At 38.0% G+C, this 14,931-nt stretch overlaps 1 protein-coding gene across 1 annotated transcript in view; it reads right to left on the bottom strand.

The window, feature by feature from the left end:
* Positions 1 to 14,931, bottom strand: part of USH2A (usherin) — a 901,466-nt gene that overhangs the window by 514,953 nt on the left and 371,582 nt on the right. Inside the window, exon 22 of the mRNA XM_081491700.1 lies at positions 637 to 763. Within this exon, the coding sequence (XP_081347826.1) occupies positions 637 to 763 (127 nt within the window). The remainder of the gene's footprint in view (positions 1 to 636; positions 764 to 14,931) is intronic.

Below are 14,931 nucleotides of genomic sequence, written 5' to 3'. Positions count from 1 at the left end.
AGGTTCAAAAGGGAGGGGATATATGTATACCTATGGCTGATTCATGTTGAGGTTTGATAGAAAACAACAAAACTCTGTAAAGCAATTATCCTTCAATAAAGAAAATTTTTAAAATGTTAAAAAAAAAAAAGATTGAGGACTCTGAACTGAAATTCTTTGCTGATCCTGAATAAATCTATTTTTGCTGGAGATATATTTATTTGTCTTAGGTCCATACTCCCATTCTTGTTCCCCTTAAAATTTATCCCCCAAAGAATATCCAGAGTGTTCATTTTAAAGAAAGAAGTCATATCATGTGATCCTCCTTTCAAAATTCTCCAATGGCTTCCCTCTTTGCAAGTAAAAGAAAAGCAAAACTAAGTGAGAGTCTTTGTAAATTGTAAAGACCTGAAATGACACAAAATTGATACTGATGACTTTGCTCTATTTTTGCTTTAGTGAACCCTGCACAGAAGAGAAAATAGTTGCCAAGACTTCATCATTTTAAGAATACCCCAAAAGCAAAATCATTAGTAATTTAGATGAAGAAGGGATAAACAGGTGAAAAAAAAAAGAAATGAAGAAATAAAAACACAGAGGAGTATGGCAACATCAGCATATCAATAGAGGCATTATATTTGTCAAGGAAGATCTTACCTGTGAACTGCCCATCAAGTGTGATTTGGCCAAAATCTTGATGCCTAATAGCAATTATCTCATGCCATTTGCCATCACTATATTGTTTATCATCATCATTAGTTGTGGTAACTTTCACTGCAGACCCCTTAAGGGAATGAATGAGTGAGAAAAATACCAGTGAGTAAATATACATGTAAATATACATGTTCAGTCAGTTCATTTACTCAGTCATGTCCAGCTCTTTGTGACCCCATGGGCTGCAGCAGGTTTCCTGTCCATCATCAAGTCACGGACCTTGCTCAAACTCATGTCCATTGAGTCAGTGATGCCATCCAACCATCTCATCCTCTGTCATCCCCTTCTCCTCCCACCTTCAATATTTCCCAGCTGATTCTGGTATTTTCCAATGACTCAGTTCTTCGCAACAGGTGGCCAAAGTACTGGAGTTTAATCTTCAGCATGAGTCCTTCCAGTGAATATTCAGGACTGATCTCCTTTAGGATGGACTGGTTGGATCTCCTTGCAGTCAAAGGAACTCTCAATATCTTCTCCAACAAGGCAGTTAAAAAGCACCAATTCTTTGGTGCTTAGCTTTCTTTATAGTACAATTCTCACATCCATACATGACTACTGGAAAAATCATAGCTTTGACTAGATGGACCTTTGTCGGCCACGTAATGTCTCTGCTTTTTAACATGCTGTCTAGGTTGGCTATAGCTTTTCTTCCAAGGAGCAAGCATCTTTATACATGTTACACATACACATATTATTGTATATTTGTTAGAAACCAATTTACAAATTTAAACACAATCGTGAAGCAAGCATGCACACATTTCAAACAGAACTCAAAGATAAAGTTGATAGATCATTCTGGCATTTCTCTGATGTACTTCTGTGTTATCACGAGGCTCAAATCTGAAAAGAACTTTTCTTCAGAATGAAAATCTCTTATAGGAACACTTGGATGTTCAGTAACTATACTCATCAGAAAGGTAATAGATTTTCTATTCTGATATTTAAAATTTGGGGCCAGAAATAGAAAAAAGACAAGAATTTGAAACTAATAAAGTACAATTCAAATGATACTGCTCTAAGATAGGAAAATATGTGGCAAGTTTCTTTCTTTTACCTTCACTACACTATGAATATCAAGTAGGAATTAGATTCACATTAAAAATCAGTTACTAGAGATTATCACACTGAGGGAAGTAAGTCAGATAGAGAAAGAAAAATATCATACAATATCCCTTATACGTGGAATCTAAAAACAAATGATACCAATGAGCTTATTTATAAAACAGACTCACAGACTTAGAGAATAAACTTATTGTTGCCAGGGGGGAAGGATGAGGGAAAGGGATATTTAGGGAGTTTGGGACAGATATGTACACACTGCTGTATTTAAAAAGGATAACAAACAAGGACCTACTGTATAGCACATGGAACTCTGCTCAATGTTAGGTGGCAGCATTGGGTGAGGGAAGTTTGAAGGAGAATAGACAGATGTATATGTATGGCTGAGTCCCTTTGCTGTCTACCCAAAACTATCACAACATTGTAAATTGGCTACACTCCAATATAAAATAAAAAGTTTAAATTAAAAAATTAGTTACTACTACTTTGAACATAGGTTGTGGTTACACTTAGTACTCAGTGATTTGTAGTCTAAAATCGAGCATTGGTACTTTTGTTTAAGGGAATAGTATCAAAGTTAAAAATGAGTTCCTAAGTAGATAAATTGAAGAAAGTATGGAAAACCTCTAGACCATTCAGGCCTGACCTAAATCATATCCCATACGACTATACAGTGGAAGTGAGAAATAGATTTAAGGGACTAGATCTGATAGACAAAATGCCTGATGAACTATGGATGGAGGTTCATGACACTATACAGGAGACGAGGATCAAGACCACCCCCAAGAAAAAGAAATGCAAAAAAGCAAAATTGCTGTCTCAGGAGGCTTTACAAATAGCTGTGACAAGAAGAGAAGTGAAAAGAATAGGAGAAAAGGAAAGATATACCCATTTGAATGCAGAGTTCCAAAGAATAGCAAGGAGAGATAAGAAAGCCTTCCTCAGTGATCAGCTAAGAAACAGAGGAAAACAATACAATGGGAAGGACCAGAGAACTCTTCAAGAAAATTAGAGATACCGAGGGAATATTTCATGCAAAGATGGGCTCAATAAAGGACAGAAATGGTATGGACCAACAGAAGCAGAAGATATTAAGAAGAGGTGGCAAGAATACACAGAAGAACTGTACAAAAAAGATCTTCATGACCCAGATGATCATGATGGTGTGATCACTCACCTAGAGCCAGACATCGTGTAATGTGAAATCAAGTGGTCTTCGGAAGCATCACTATGAACAAAGCTAGTGGAGGTGATGGAATTCCACTTGAGCTATTTCAAATTCTAAAAGATGATGTCATGAAAGTGCTGTACTCAATATGCCAGCAAATTTGGAACACTCAGTAGTGGCCACAGGACTTGAAAATGTCAGTTTTTATTCCAATCCCTAAGAAAGGCAATGCCAAAGAATGCTCAAACTACCGCACAATTGCACTCATCTCACACGCTAGTAAAGTAATGCTCAAAATTCTCCAAGCCAGGCTTCAGCAATACATGAACCATGAACTTCCAGATGTTCAAGTTGGATTTAGAAAAGGCAGAGGAACCAGAGATCAAATTGCCAACATCTGCTGGATCATCAAAAAAGCAAGAGAGTTCCAGAAAAACATCTACTTCTGCTTTGTTGATTATGCCAAAGCCTTTGACTGTATGGATTACAACAAACTGTGGAAAATTCTGAAAGAGATGGGAATACCAGACCACCTGACCTGCCTCTTGAGAAACCTGTATGCAGGTCAGGAAGCAACAGTTGGACATGGAACAACAGACTGGTTCCAAATCAGGAAAGGAATATGTCAAGTCTGTATATTGTCATCCTGCTGATTTAACTTATATGCAGAGTACATCATGAGAATGCTGGGCTAGATGATGCACAAGCTGAAACCAAGATTGCTGGGAGAAATATCAATAACCTCAGACATGCAGATGACACCACCCTTATGGCAGAAAGTGAAGAAAAACTAAAGAGCCTCTTGATAAAAGTGAAAGAGGAGACTGAAACAGTTGGCTTAAAGCTCAACATTCAGGAAACTAAGATCATGGCAGCCGGTCCCATCACTTCATGGCAAATAGATGGAGAAACAGTAGAAACAGTGGCAAACTTTATTTTTTTGGGCTCCAAGATCACTGGAGATGGTGACTGCAGCCATGAAATTAAAAGACAGTTGCTCCTTGGCAGGAAAGTTATGACCAACCTAGACAACATACTGAGGAGCAGAGACATTACTTTGTCAACAAAGGTCTGTCTAGTCAAGGCTATGTTTTTTCCAGTAGTCATGTATGGATGTGAGAGTTGGACTATAAAGAAAGCTGAGCACTGAAAAATTGATGCTTTTGAACTGTGGGGTTGGAGAAGACTCTTGAGAGTCCTTTGGACTGCAAGGAGATGCAACCAGTCCATCCTAAAGGAGATCAGTCCTGAATGTTCATTGAAAGGACTGATGTTGAAGCTGAAACTCCAATACTGTGGCCCCCTGATGCAAAGAGATGACTCATTTGAAAAGACCCTGATGCTGGGAAAGAATGAAGGCAGGAAAAGAAGGGGACGGCAGAAGATGAGATGGTTGGATGGCATCACCGACTCAATGGACATGAGTTTGAATAAACTCTGGGAGTTGGTGATGGAGAGGGAGGTCTGGCATGCTGCAGTCCACGAGGTCGCAATGATTCAGACACGACTGAGCAACTGAACTGAACTGAACTGAACTGAAGTGGATAAGACCAGGAAATGGCAGCTATTAAGAACAGAGATTAGCTCAGAGGAAGTGAGGGTAAGAAAACAAAGAGTAGAAGAGATCCCTTTCATCTTAACAGTTTGGGGCCATGTATATCAAGTTTAGCACAATAGTACATTTTTTAATGTTAGTGAACATGTAATACTAAGTAAAAGATATTTCAGCTTTGTCACCATCATCATTTACAACTACAATGATTGAAGAAAAAAAAAAACAGAAAATTACTCTAAACCTTCTAAAGGAAAACAATTTTTGCTTTGTTTCTTAATAAAGTAGATCTCCTTAGCAATAATTGTGTGAGCCTCCTTAGTCATGTCCAACTTTTTGTGACCCCATGGGACTGTTGCCTGCCAGGCTCCTCTGTCCATAGAATTTTCCAAGCAAGAATACTGGAGTGGATTACCATTTCCTTCTCCAGGGCATCTCCCCAAACTAGGGACCAAACCCATGTCTTTTGCTCCTCCTGCATTGGTAGGCAGGTTCTTTACCAGCTGAACCACCAGAGAAGGCCCTTAGCAATAATAACTTCAATCAGTACAAAGTTTTAAAAACAAAACAAATCAAAAAAAAAGATTGGATAAAATATTACCAAATACATGTTTAAATTACTTGCAATGTTTCACCAAATTCTAATTATTTTGCTATACTGGTTTTCAAAAATGATAAAACTGATAATCATCTCATGTAAATATCACAAAAAGTGCAGTATTAATCACACCATTGTCAGTAAAACATTTGTTTATATTTCTCTAAAATAGCTTCAGCAACATTTCCTGTCCATTCTATGCATTTAATTGGCTCCTGTCAGGCCTCATACAGAGCATGACAACACGTATGACATACAGAATTTCATATTACCAAAAGAGAGCTTTTAATTTCCCATGAGTAGGGGAGGGTTTGCTTCTCACATGGACAATATCTCAACTTTTATAAGCAACTCAATCAGCTAGAAATATGACCATTTGATAAGTTCTCGAATCTTTATAAGTTGACTTTCCATATAACTCTCTCTTTCTACATATGCTTTTATTTTCTTCAACCCAATTTCAACATTTTAATATTTTACAAACACACATTTCATTATCGTAGTTTAATAATTAAAACCAGAACTGGTGTCGTGCCCAATTAATGTGCCCTGGTAGCATGCCCATTAGTTTTTCCATTAGTGAATTCAACAATACTAATGGGATTACTAGCATGGGATGCTAATTGGGCGTGACATAAGAAACTGGCTTACTTCTTAGCATACCCTTGCTAATGATGAAATTAATGAGCATTTTATTAAATGCTGTCTCATCAAAGTGTACTTAGTTAGCGTTAAAATTGTTACAAACGATGCTGCATTCTAAAGATCAGGTGTCTGAGTAAGTGGTTCTTCATATTATGTTTGGCAACAATCTGAAGCATTAATAGTTCTCTACATCAGAAATCACGCTTATTGGTGACACATTCAAGTACATAACAGATAGCCTCACTATGCCAAATTTTCTTCATACTTAGGGGAACGCAGCATACTATTTTTTGATGATAGTTTAAGATATTTCCCCCACCAATATTATGAGAATAATTCTGTGGTCAAGTATGGTGTCATATGATGCAGTTTGTTCTTTCTATTTGGAAAATATTAGGCATGTTAAATAGATGCTATTCTGAATTTTTTGAAAGCTTTCACTTTCACCACTTCTCTAAGTGAAGTCAGTTTATTATGTGAATGAACATAAAACATTTAAATGAGAACCATGAGTCATTACTAGTCAATAAAATGTCATCTGATCAAGTATTTCCAAATTGAAATTAATCTAATAAAAATGGGAAGACTACAGCCAACTTCTTGAGACAATAAAAAATATAGCAGTTAAAAAATGGAATAGTTTTTCTCCAGTGACTCTTCATAATAATTCTAAGTATTCAGTGTATAATATGCAAACATATTTCTAGTTTTAAATATTATAAGAAATCTTCTCCTTTTCTCACAAATACGTTTTAATAGAGTGAACTGGATTCATTTCATTGAATGAATTCTATGTCTTTATGTAGAATTACATTTTTGGGTAAAAATTCATTACTTAAGTTTATTAAGATACTTTTAAAAGAACAAACTACACAATGACTACTGGAGTAGGAAATGGCAAACCACTCCAGTATTCTTGCCTGGAAAATACCATGGACAGAGGAGCCTGGTGGGCTAGAGTTCATGGGGTCGCAAAGAGTTAGACATGACCGAGCAACTGAGCATGCGCACACAATGACTACAAGTATTTTGAAACTATGTGTTAGAGCGTAACTTTAAATTCTTACAAAATGCTGTTTCCACAATTCAATATTTAATTATTTTGAATGGATTCAGGAACAGTAATCTGAAAACAACCACTGATATAAGTCAAAGTACCTAACTAACTGACAAATTAAAACAAATAAGAACTAAATAAATCATTAAAGAGTCAGAAATTTTATCCTAGAAAATGAGTAATTTTATTCAATTATGAATATTATTTTACCAATATTTATCAAGCCAGGAAGTCAGCCAATCTGTCAACAGACATTTATGTATTACCTACTATATTCCAAACCTCAGCATGTTAAGAATTTGCCTGCAATGCAGGAGACACAGGAGACAAGGGTTCAATCCCTGGCTTGGGAATATCCTCTGGAGAAGGAAATGGCAACCCACTCCAGTACTCTTGCTAAGAGAATTCCACGGACTGAGGAACCTGACAAGTTACAGTCCACAGGGTCGTAAAGAGTCAGACATGACTTAGTGACTAAGCAAGCATGTTCCAAGGACTGTACTGAACCTCAAGGATGTATTTGTCCTGCCCTCCCTGGACTGTACACTCAGATAAGAAAGACACATTGAGTAAATAATTACTTGTCTGATGAGTACAGTAAAGTGTTCATTAGATAACCTTGTATCCTTTAAGACACAAGGAAAAGAAAACTAGCTTAAAGTGGTACCTAAATTATTTAAAATATAAATATTTTGAATGTCAGTGACAGACATATTAAACAAACTCTTCAGCTTCCTCAAATTTGGGGTGGCTCTTACTTTGTTCAAGAAACCATATTCGTAATATACAGAACAGACTTTTATTTGCCAAGGGGGAAGAGAGTGGAGGGGCAAGGATTGGCAGTTTGGGATTATCCAATGCAAACTATACTATTATAGGATGAGTAACCAACAAGGTCCTACAGTATAGCACAGGGAATGATATTCAATATCCTGTGATAAACCATATGGAAAAGAATATTATATACATATATGTGTGTGTGTATATATATATACACACACACATATATATATATATGTAAAATATATTTGGGGCTTCCCTGATAGCTCAGTTGGTAAAGAATCCACCTGCAATGCAGGAGATCCAATTTGATTCCTGGTTCAGGATGATCCGCTGGAGAAGTTATAGGCTACCCACTCCAGTATTCTTGCCCTTGTGGCTCAGCTGGCAAAGAATCTGCTGCAATGTGAGAGACCTGGGTTTGATCCCTTGGTTGGGAAGATTGCCTGGAGAAGGGAACGGCTATCCACTCCAGTATTCTGGCCCGGAGAATACCATGGACTGTATAGTCCAAGGGGTCACAAAGAGTCAGACACAACTGAGTGACTTTCGCTTCACTTCACTTCACATGTATAACTGAGCCACTTTGCTATACACAGAAACACAACATTGTAAATCAACTATGTGCTGTACTGTGCTTAGTTGCTCAGTCATATCTGATTCTCTGTGATCCCATGGAGTGTATACTTCAATTTTAAAATGTTCAGTTCAGTTCAGACACTCAGTCGTGTCCGATTCTTTGCGACTCCGTGCACTGCAGCACACCAGACTTCCCTGCCCATCACCAACGCCTGGAGTTTACGCAAACTCATGTCCATTCAGTCAGTGATGCCATCCAACTACCTCATCCTCTGTTGTCTCCTTCTCCTCCCACCTTCAATCTTTCCTAGCATCAGGGTCTTTTCAAATGAGTCAGCTCTTTGCATCAGGTGGCCAAAGTATTGGAGTTTCATCTTCAACATCAGTCCTTCCAATGAACACCTAAGAATGATTTCCTTTAGGATGGACTGGTTGGATCTCCTTGCAGTCCAAGGGACCCTCAAGAGTCTTCTCCAATAGCACAGTTGAAAAGCATCAATTCTTCGGTGTTCAGCTGTCTTTATAGTCCAACTCTCACATCCATACATGACCAATGGAAAAACAATAGCCTTGACTAGATGGACCTTTGTTGACAAAGTAATGTCTCTGCTTTTTAAAATACTGTCTAGGTTGGTCATAACTTTTCTTCCAAGGAGTAAGCATCTTTTTATTTCATGGCTGCCATCATCATCTGCAGTGATCTTGGAGCTTGAAAAAATAAAGTCTACCACTGTTTCCACTGTTTCCCCATCTATTTCTCATGAAGTGATGGGACCAGATGCCATGATCTTAGTTTTCTGAATGTTGAGTTTTAAGCCAACTGTTTCAGTCTCCTCTTTCACTTTCATCAAGAGGCTCTTTAGTTCTTCTTCACTTTCTGCCATAAGGGTGGTGTCATCTGCATATCTGAAGTTATTGATATTTCTCCCGGCAATCTTGATTACAGCTTGTGCTTCATCTAGCCCAGCGTTTCTCATGATGTACTCTGCATATAAGTTGAATGATCAGGGTGACAATATACAGCCTTGATGCACTCCTTTTCCTATTTGGAACCAGTCTGTTGTTCCATGTCCAGTTCTAACTGTTGCTTCCTGACCTGCATACAGATTTCTCAAGAGGCAGGTCAGGTGGTCTGGTATTCCCATCTCTTTCAGAATTTTCCACAGTTTATTGTGATCCACACAGTCAAAGGCTTTGGCATAGTCAATAAAGCAGAAGTAGATGTTTTTCTGGAACTTTCTTGCTTTTTTGATGATCCAGCAGATGTTGGCAATTTGATCTCTGGTTCCTCCGCCTTTTCTAAATCCAGCTTGAACATCTGGAAGTTCATGGTTTATGTATTGCTAAAGCCTGGCTTGGAGAATTTTGAGCATTATTTTACTAGCGTGTGAGATGAGTGCAATTGTGTGGTAGTTTGAGCATTCTTTGGCATTGCCTTTCTTAGGGATTGGAATAAAAACTGACATTTTCAAGTCCTGTGGCCACTACTGAGTGTTCCAAATTTGCTGGCATATTGAGTACAGCACTTTCATGACATCATCTTTTAGAATTTGAAATAGCTCAAGTGGAATTCCATCACCTCCACTAGCTTTGTTCGTAGTGATGCTTCCTAAGGCTCACTTGCTTCACATTCCAGGATGTCTGGCTCTAGGTGAGTGATTACTCCATCGGGATTGTCTGGGTCATGAAGATCTTTTTTGTACAGTTCTTCTGTGTATTCTTGCCACCTCTTATTAATATCTTCTACTTCTGTTGGTCCATACAATTTCTGTCCTTTATTGAGCCCATCTTTGCATGAATATTCCCTTGGTGTCTCTAATTTTCTTGAAGAGATCTCTAGTCTTTCACTAGTCAATTTAAAAAAAGGAGGGAAAAAAAACTATATTCATATTCCTAACCCAAATGAGAAAAAATGTAAGACTATATCAAATAGTCTCCATCCCCTAGTTTCAACAATTATTTGTCTGATAATAATACATGGAGATTTCATTAAAAAGTTAGCATATATGTCCAGGTTACCTGGATAAATTCCTTGGTGGTGAAAAAGGGCCAATCCTGGCTAGTTTGAGCTCATGGAGTCATGTATAAAGAGCATCATGACCCATGAGCATGTAGTGTGATTCATCTGATTACATTTTTTTCAAATACATCCTAAGACAGGCCTACTCAATCAATACTTTGTTTTCTTTTGTATATATTAATTATTACTTTCCTGAAAATGCAGGTTACTTTTGCCTTGTAGTTGGATAGTATTATTCCATGTAAAAATGTACTTTGAAGGCATCATTAAACCCTCTCCATCCCCCTGGTTCTCCAACTGTTTGGCTTTAACAGTTTCATTAATATTTGGTGGGCAAGTACCAGATTTGTATACAGGTCAGGATTTGGGTATATAAGGCAGGGACAGAGCAGTAGGGGAATGTCAGTTTTAGTGAGGAGTACTGTCAGGCACTATCTAAGGGAGGAGGGTAAGGGGTGGGAATCATGGACAATGCCCTGTGAACACTTCCTTGAACTCTGCTATGGTTTATACCAGTCTATCTTATCATGGAGAGGAGATGAAAAAGATGAGATGGAGAGAGTTTTCTAGAAGCCAGTCTCAGGATCTTAACAGCAATCATGTGGCTGAGTGGAGTTAAGCATTTTTTAACATCTTCACTTTCCATTTCTGCAGAATCTGAAGCTAGCACATCCTTTAGAAAGAAAAGCAACACTGTGAAAGAGATGGCAGTCATGCTTCAGTTCTGATAGAACCATTTCTTGATTAATTCTGCAAAGATTTTGCTCTATATGTTTAGAGAGTATGGGGCTGGGGAGGAAGCAAGCCACGTTTATTAGATACTCAAAACCTGTGAATAAACCTGTAGCCATTGTACTATTATAGCTGTAGCTCCAGGGTTTGAGTGGTCACCTAGAATTACACTCAAAAAACACCAGGTTGGATGTTTATGAGTGCATGACGGATTGTAAGTGTGAGGCAGTGTGAAGGCACCCTGGCACACTACAGTGTCCAAGTTCGGCAAGACTCTGTACTTCCGTCTTGGAAGATGGGGGTCCCAAGAGAGGATGGCAGGAGTGGCATTTTGTTTCTTCCTCATTCCCTTGTTTCTAGTGCATAATCGCCTACCACAGTGCTTGGGGTACAATACAGTTTTTATTTCCTATACACATTGGTTGTGTATCTACTTATGTGACAGAGGGTTGTTCATTTGTTTGTTTTGCTTTGTTTACAGTTTTTGGCCTCACCCTGTGGCATTAATTCCCTGAACCTAGAGCCCCTGTATTGGAAGGCAGAGTCTTTACCACTGGACCTCTGAGGAAGTCCCAGGATAATACATTTTTAACAATGTTTCATTGAATGAAATAAACTAAATTCAGTACCAGTTCTATCATTAGATCACTGTGTGACTCTAGTTAAGACATGTCATCTAAAGCAGGGAAGAAAACAATACCTCATGTGGCAACTGCAAGAATGAAGAGAGACAATCAACATGAACCCACGTTGTTTACTTTTAAAGCCCTATGAATAAATGTCTATATGATTAAAGTTTTCCCTTTCTGGCTTTGTCTCAAATATACCCATATAGTAATTTAGGTAGATTTAGGTAGAAATTAGGTAGATTTAGGTAGACAAAGCAGAACCAGATTTTTTTTCTTTCCCATTGATTATTCTTCTATTTTAATGGATTGTTTCCTTTCTTTTATGTTTTGGCTGATATTTAGAATCTAGCAGTCCTTTTTTTTTTCATCTTGTTAATCATTCTTGGAGTGTTTTCACTCTATTAGTAGTTAACTTCTTTTGTCACATTTAAAATCAAATATTTTTGTCCATTTATTTTATGGAATCAAGAAACTAATATGACCTATACCGTAACTTCCCCCTCTATTAAACCGACACCTTAGAAACTTTTAAGTCGTTCATCTTTCAACCTCTCCTTCAACTCTTAGTAATTTTAGCACCAAACAATTATCAGATTTCTTTTTCCTTTGCTGTGTGTCTCTTCTATGTCAAAGATTCTTTGGCACTGTAAAACACATTTCTATTCAGTCTGTCATTAAATACTTTGGCTGAACTTAATATCCCCACGTTTACCACTCACCACTGCTTCTCCACTATATTTCAGATTATTTTTTTCCTTCTGATCAGAAGCCTTGCTGAAACATTTCCTTCCAATATAGTGCATGGATGGCATTTTAGTTGAGTCTCTGGACATCAACAAGCATTCTTCTTTCACGTTGAAAAGCTTGGTCACAGATCTGCTGTATTACTTTGGGAAAATTAATTTAACTCTGACTTAGATTTTCACCTGTAAAATGGGGATAACAACTATCTACCTTATAGAATTGGTGTGATGTTTAAATGAGATCATATGTGTGTGCATTTATGTATAGAGAGAACACTTAGAATAATGGATGACACACAGAGGTCCCATAGAAGCACAAGCTTTGCTTAATCTTGCTAGGCATTTGATAAGTCCTTTCAATAAATTCATAATCAAGTATTCTTCTTAAATCAGATTTTCTCTCCTATTTTATATTTCATTAATTTCTCTTATCCATCTTTTACTTGTGCATGTGTTTTTTGCTTTCCTTTTGAATTTCTTCTTCATATTACTATCCTCCTTAATCTTTGTTTTCATATTTTGTTATATATTTTGACCTACTAACAAGTCTCAGCAGTCCCTCTTCTAAGTAATCAACTTAAAGGATTCAAATGAAAAAATAATATTTTCAGTTCTGTAATTCAATCAACTTCAGTGTGCTGCTTTTGTTTTCCAAATGCCATCTGCCTTGCCTTCAGAAACAGCTGCTTCTTACCCTTTCTCCCAGGATGCAGGATGTGCTTAGGTGTTTGCTATTTCTTATTTGCTTACTCATTGTCTACCTATGAGCCTCCCTTAAGAAGCCTCAATTCTAGGGGATGCCCAGGGGCCCTTATCAGGCCAGGTGGTTAACGGGCTACTCTCAAAACAGCAGGAATAATCCTTTTTTCCCCTGGTCTTGCCAGTTGCCAGCTCATGGCTTTACCAGCTTCCTAACCCAGGAAGGGCTCAGTCTGCCTCTTAAAGACTTCTGTAGGGTCTGGGGTGGTGCTCAGACACATTTGGCCAGCAGGCCCTGCCTTTTCTCTTCAACATAAGTGGGTCTCCAGGGTGTAGCAAGCTCTTCACCTACAATCCCTTAGATACAAGGGGAAATTTGTGCCTATTTTACCACTATAACAGAAAACACTTCTTTGACAAGCATAGATCAGCAGCTTTAAGCTGAAAACCTGAGAAAAATGTTTTACATAGTCTTTTCCCTCAATTACTCATAAGCCCAATATAGCACCTAATGGCAAATGCTTAGTAACCTTCCTCTAACTAAAGTGAAGACAACTATGCAATAGTTTCCCATTGCCCTTAGTCAATTACACAATAGTTTCCCATTTGCCCTGGTTCAAAACTGGAAAGGAGTATGTCAAGGCTGTGTATTGTCACCCTGCTTATTTAACTTATATGCAGAGTACATCATGCGAAATGATGGGCTGGATGATGCACAACCTGGAATCAGGCTTGCAGGGAGAAATATCAGTAACTTCAAATATGCAGATGACACCACCCTTATGGTAGAAAGCGAAGAGGAACTTAAAAGCCTCTTGATGAAATTTACAAAGGAGAGTGAAAAAGCTGGCTAAAAACTCAACATTCAAAAAATGAAGATCATGGCGTCTGGTCCTAACACTTCATGGCAAATAGACAGGGAAACAACAGAAGCAGTAAGAGACTTTATTTCCTTGGGCTCCAAAATCACGGCAGATGGTGACTGCAGCCATGAAATTAAAAGACCCTTGCTCCTTGGAAGAAAAGTTATGACAAACCTAGAAAGTATATTAAAAAGCAGAGACATTACTTTGCCAACAAAGGTCCGTCTAGTCAAAGCTATGGCTTTTTCAGTAGTCATGTACGGCTGTGAGAGTTAGACCATAAAGAAAGCTAAGTGCCAAAGAATTGATGCTTTTTAACTGTGGTGTTAGAGAATAATCTTGAGAGTCCCTTGGACAGCAAGGAGATCAAACCAGTCCATCCTAGAGTAAATCAGTCCTGAATATTCATTGTAAGGACTGATACTGAAGCTGAAACGCCAATACTTTGGCCACACGATGCGAAGAACTGACTCATTGGAAAAGACCCTGACGCTAGGAAAGATTGAAGGCAGGGGGAGAAGGGGACGGCAGAGGATTAGATGGTTGGATGGCATCACTGACTCAATGGACATGAGTTTGAGCAAGCTCTGGGAGTTGGTGATGAACACGGAAGCATGGCATGCTGCAGTCCATGGGGTCGCAAAAAGTAGGACACTACTGAGTGACTGAACTGAACTGAACTGCCCTTAGGAAAAATTTAAACCGTTTCATTTGCTTCCAAGATCCTAAACTACTTAGTCTCTACCCAACTTTTCAACCTACCACTGTTCTCTTTGTTCTCTACTCTATAGCCATCTTAATCTTATTTCAATGCACTGAGTATGCCATGTTCATGTCTTAACTCAGACACTAAATATTTGCTATTTCTTTGCTTGGAAATTTTATTATAGCTCTTTCCTTCATCTCCTGTTAGTATTTCCTCTGGCCTGCCCCACCTCAAACACATTTCCTCTTGAATAGATATACACTCCTATCCTTTTATTTATTGTTTTGCATCTAAGTTAAATATTACATTTGCATAGAACTAAGGAAAGAAAGTCCCTTTATTTTACTCACTCATAATACTTAGTACTGTACTTCTCTTTCATAACATGCAGGAGTATTTAAAAAAATT

The sequence above is a fragment of the Giraffa tippelskirchi genome, chromosome 5 (genome assembly GCF_054371585.1).
Source record: "Giraffa tippelskirchi isolate mGirTip1 chromosome 5, T2T-mGirTip1v1.2.pri, whole genome shotgun sequence".
Taxonomy (NCBI): domain Eukaryota; kingdom Metazoa; phylum Chordata; class Mammalia; order Artiodactyla; family Giraffidae; genus Giraffa; species Giraffa tippelskirchi.
This window is presented reverse-complemented; position numbering and strand designations above follow the sequence as displayed.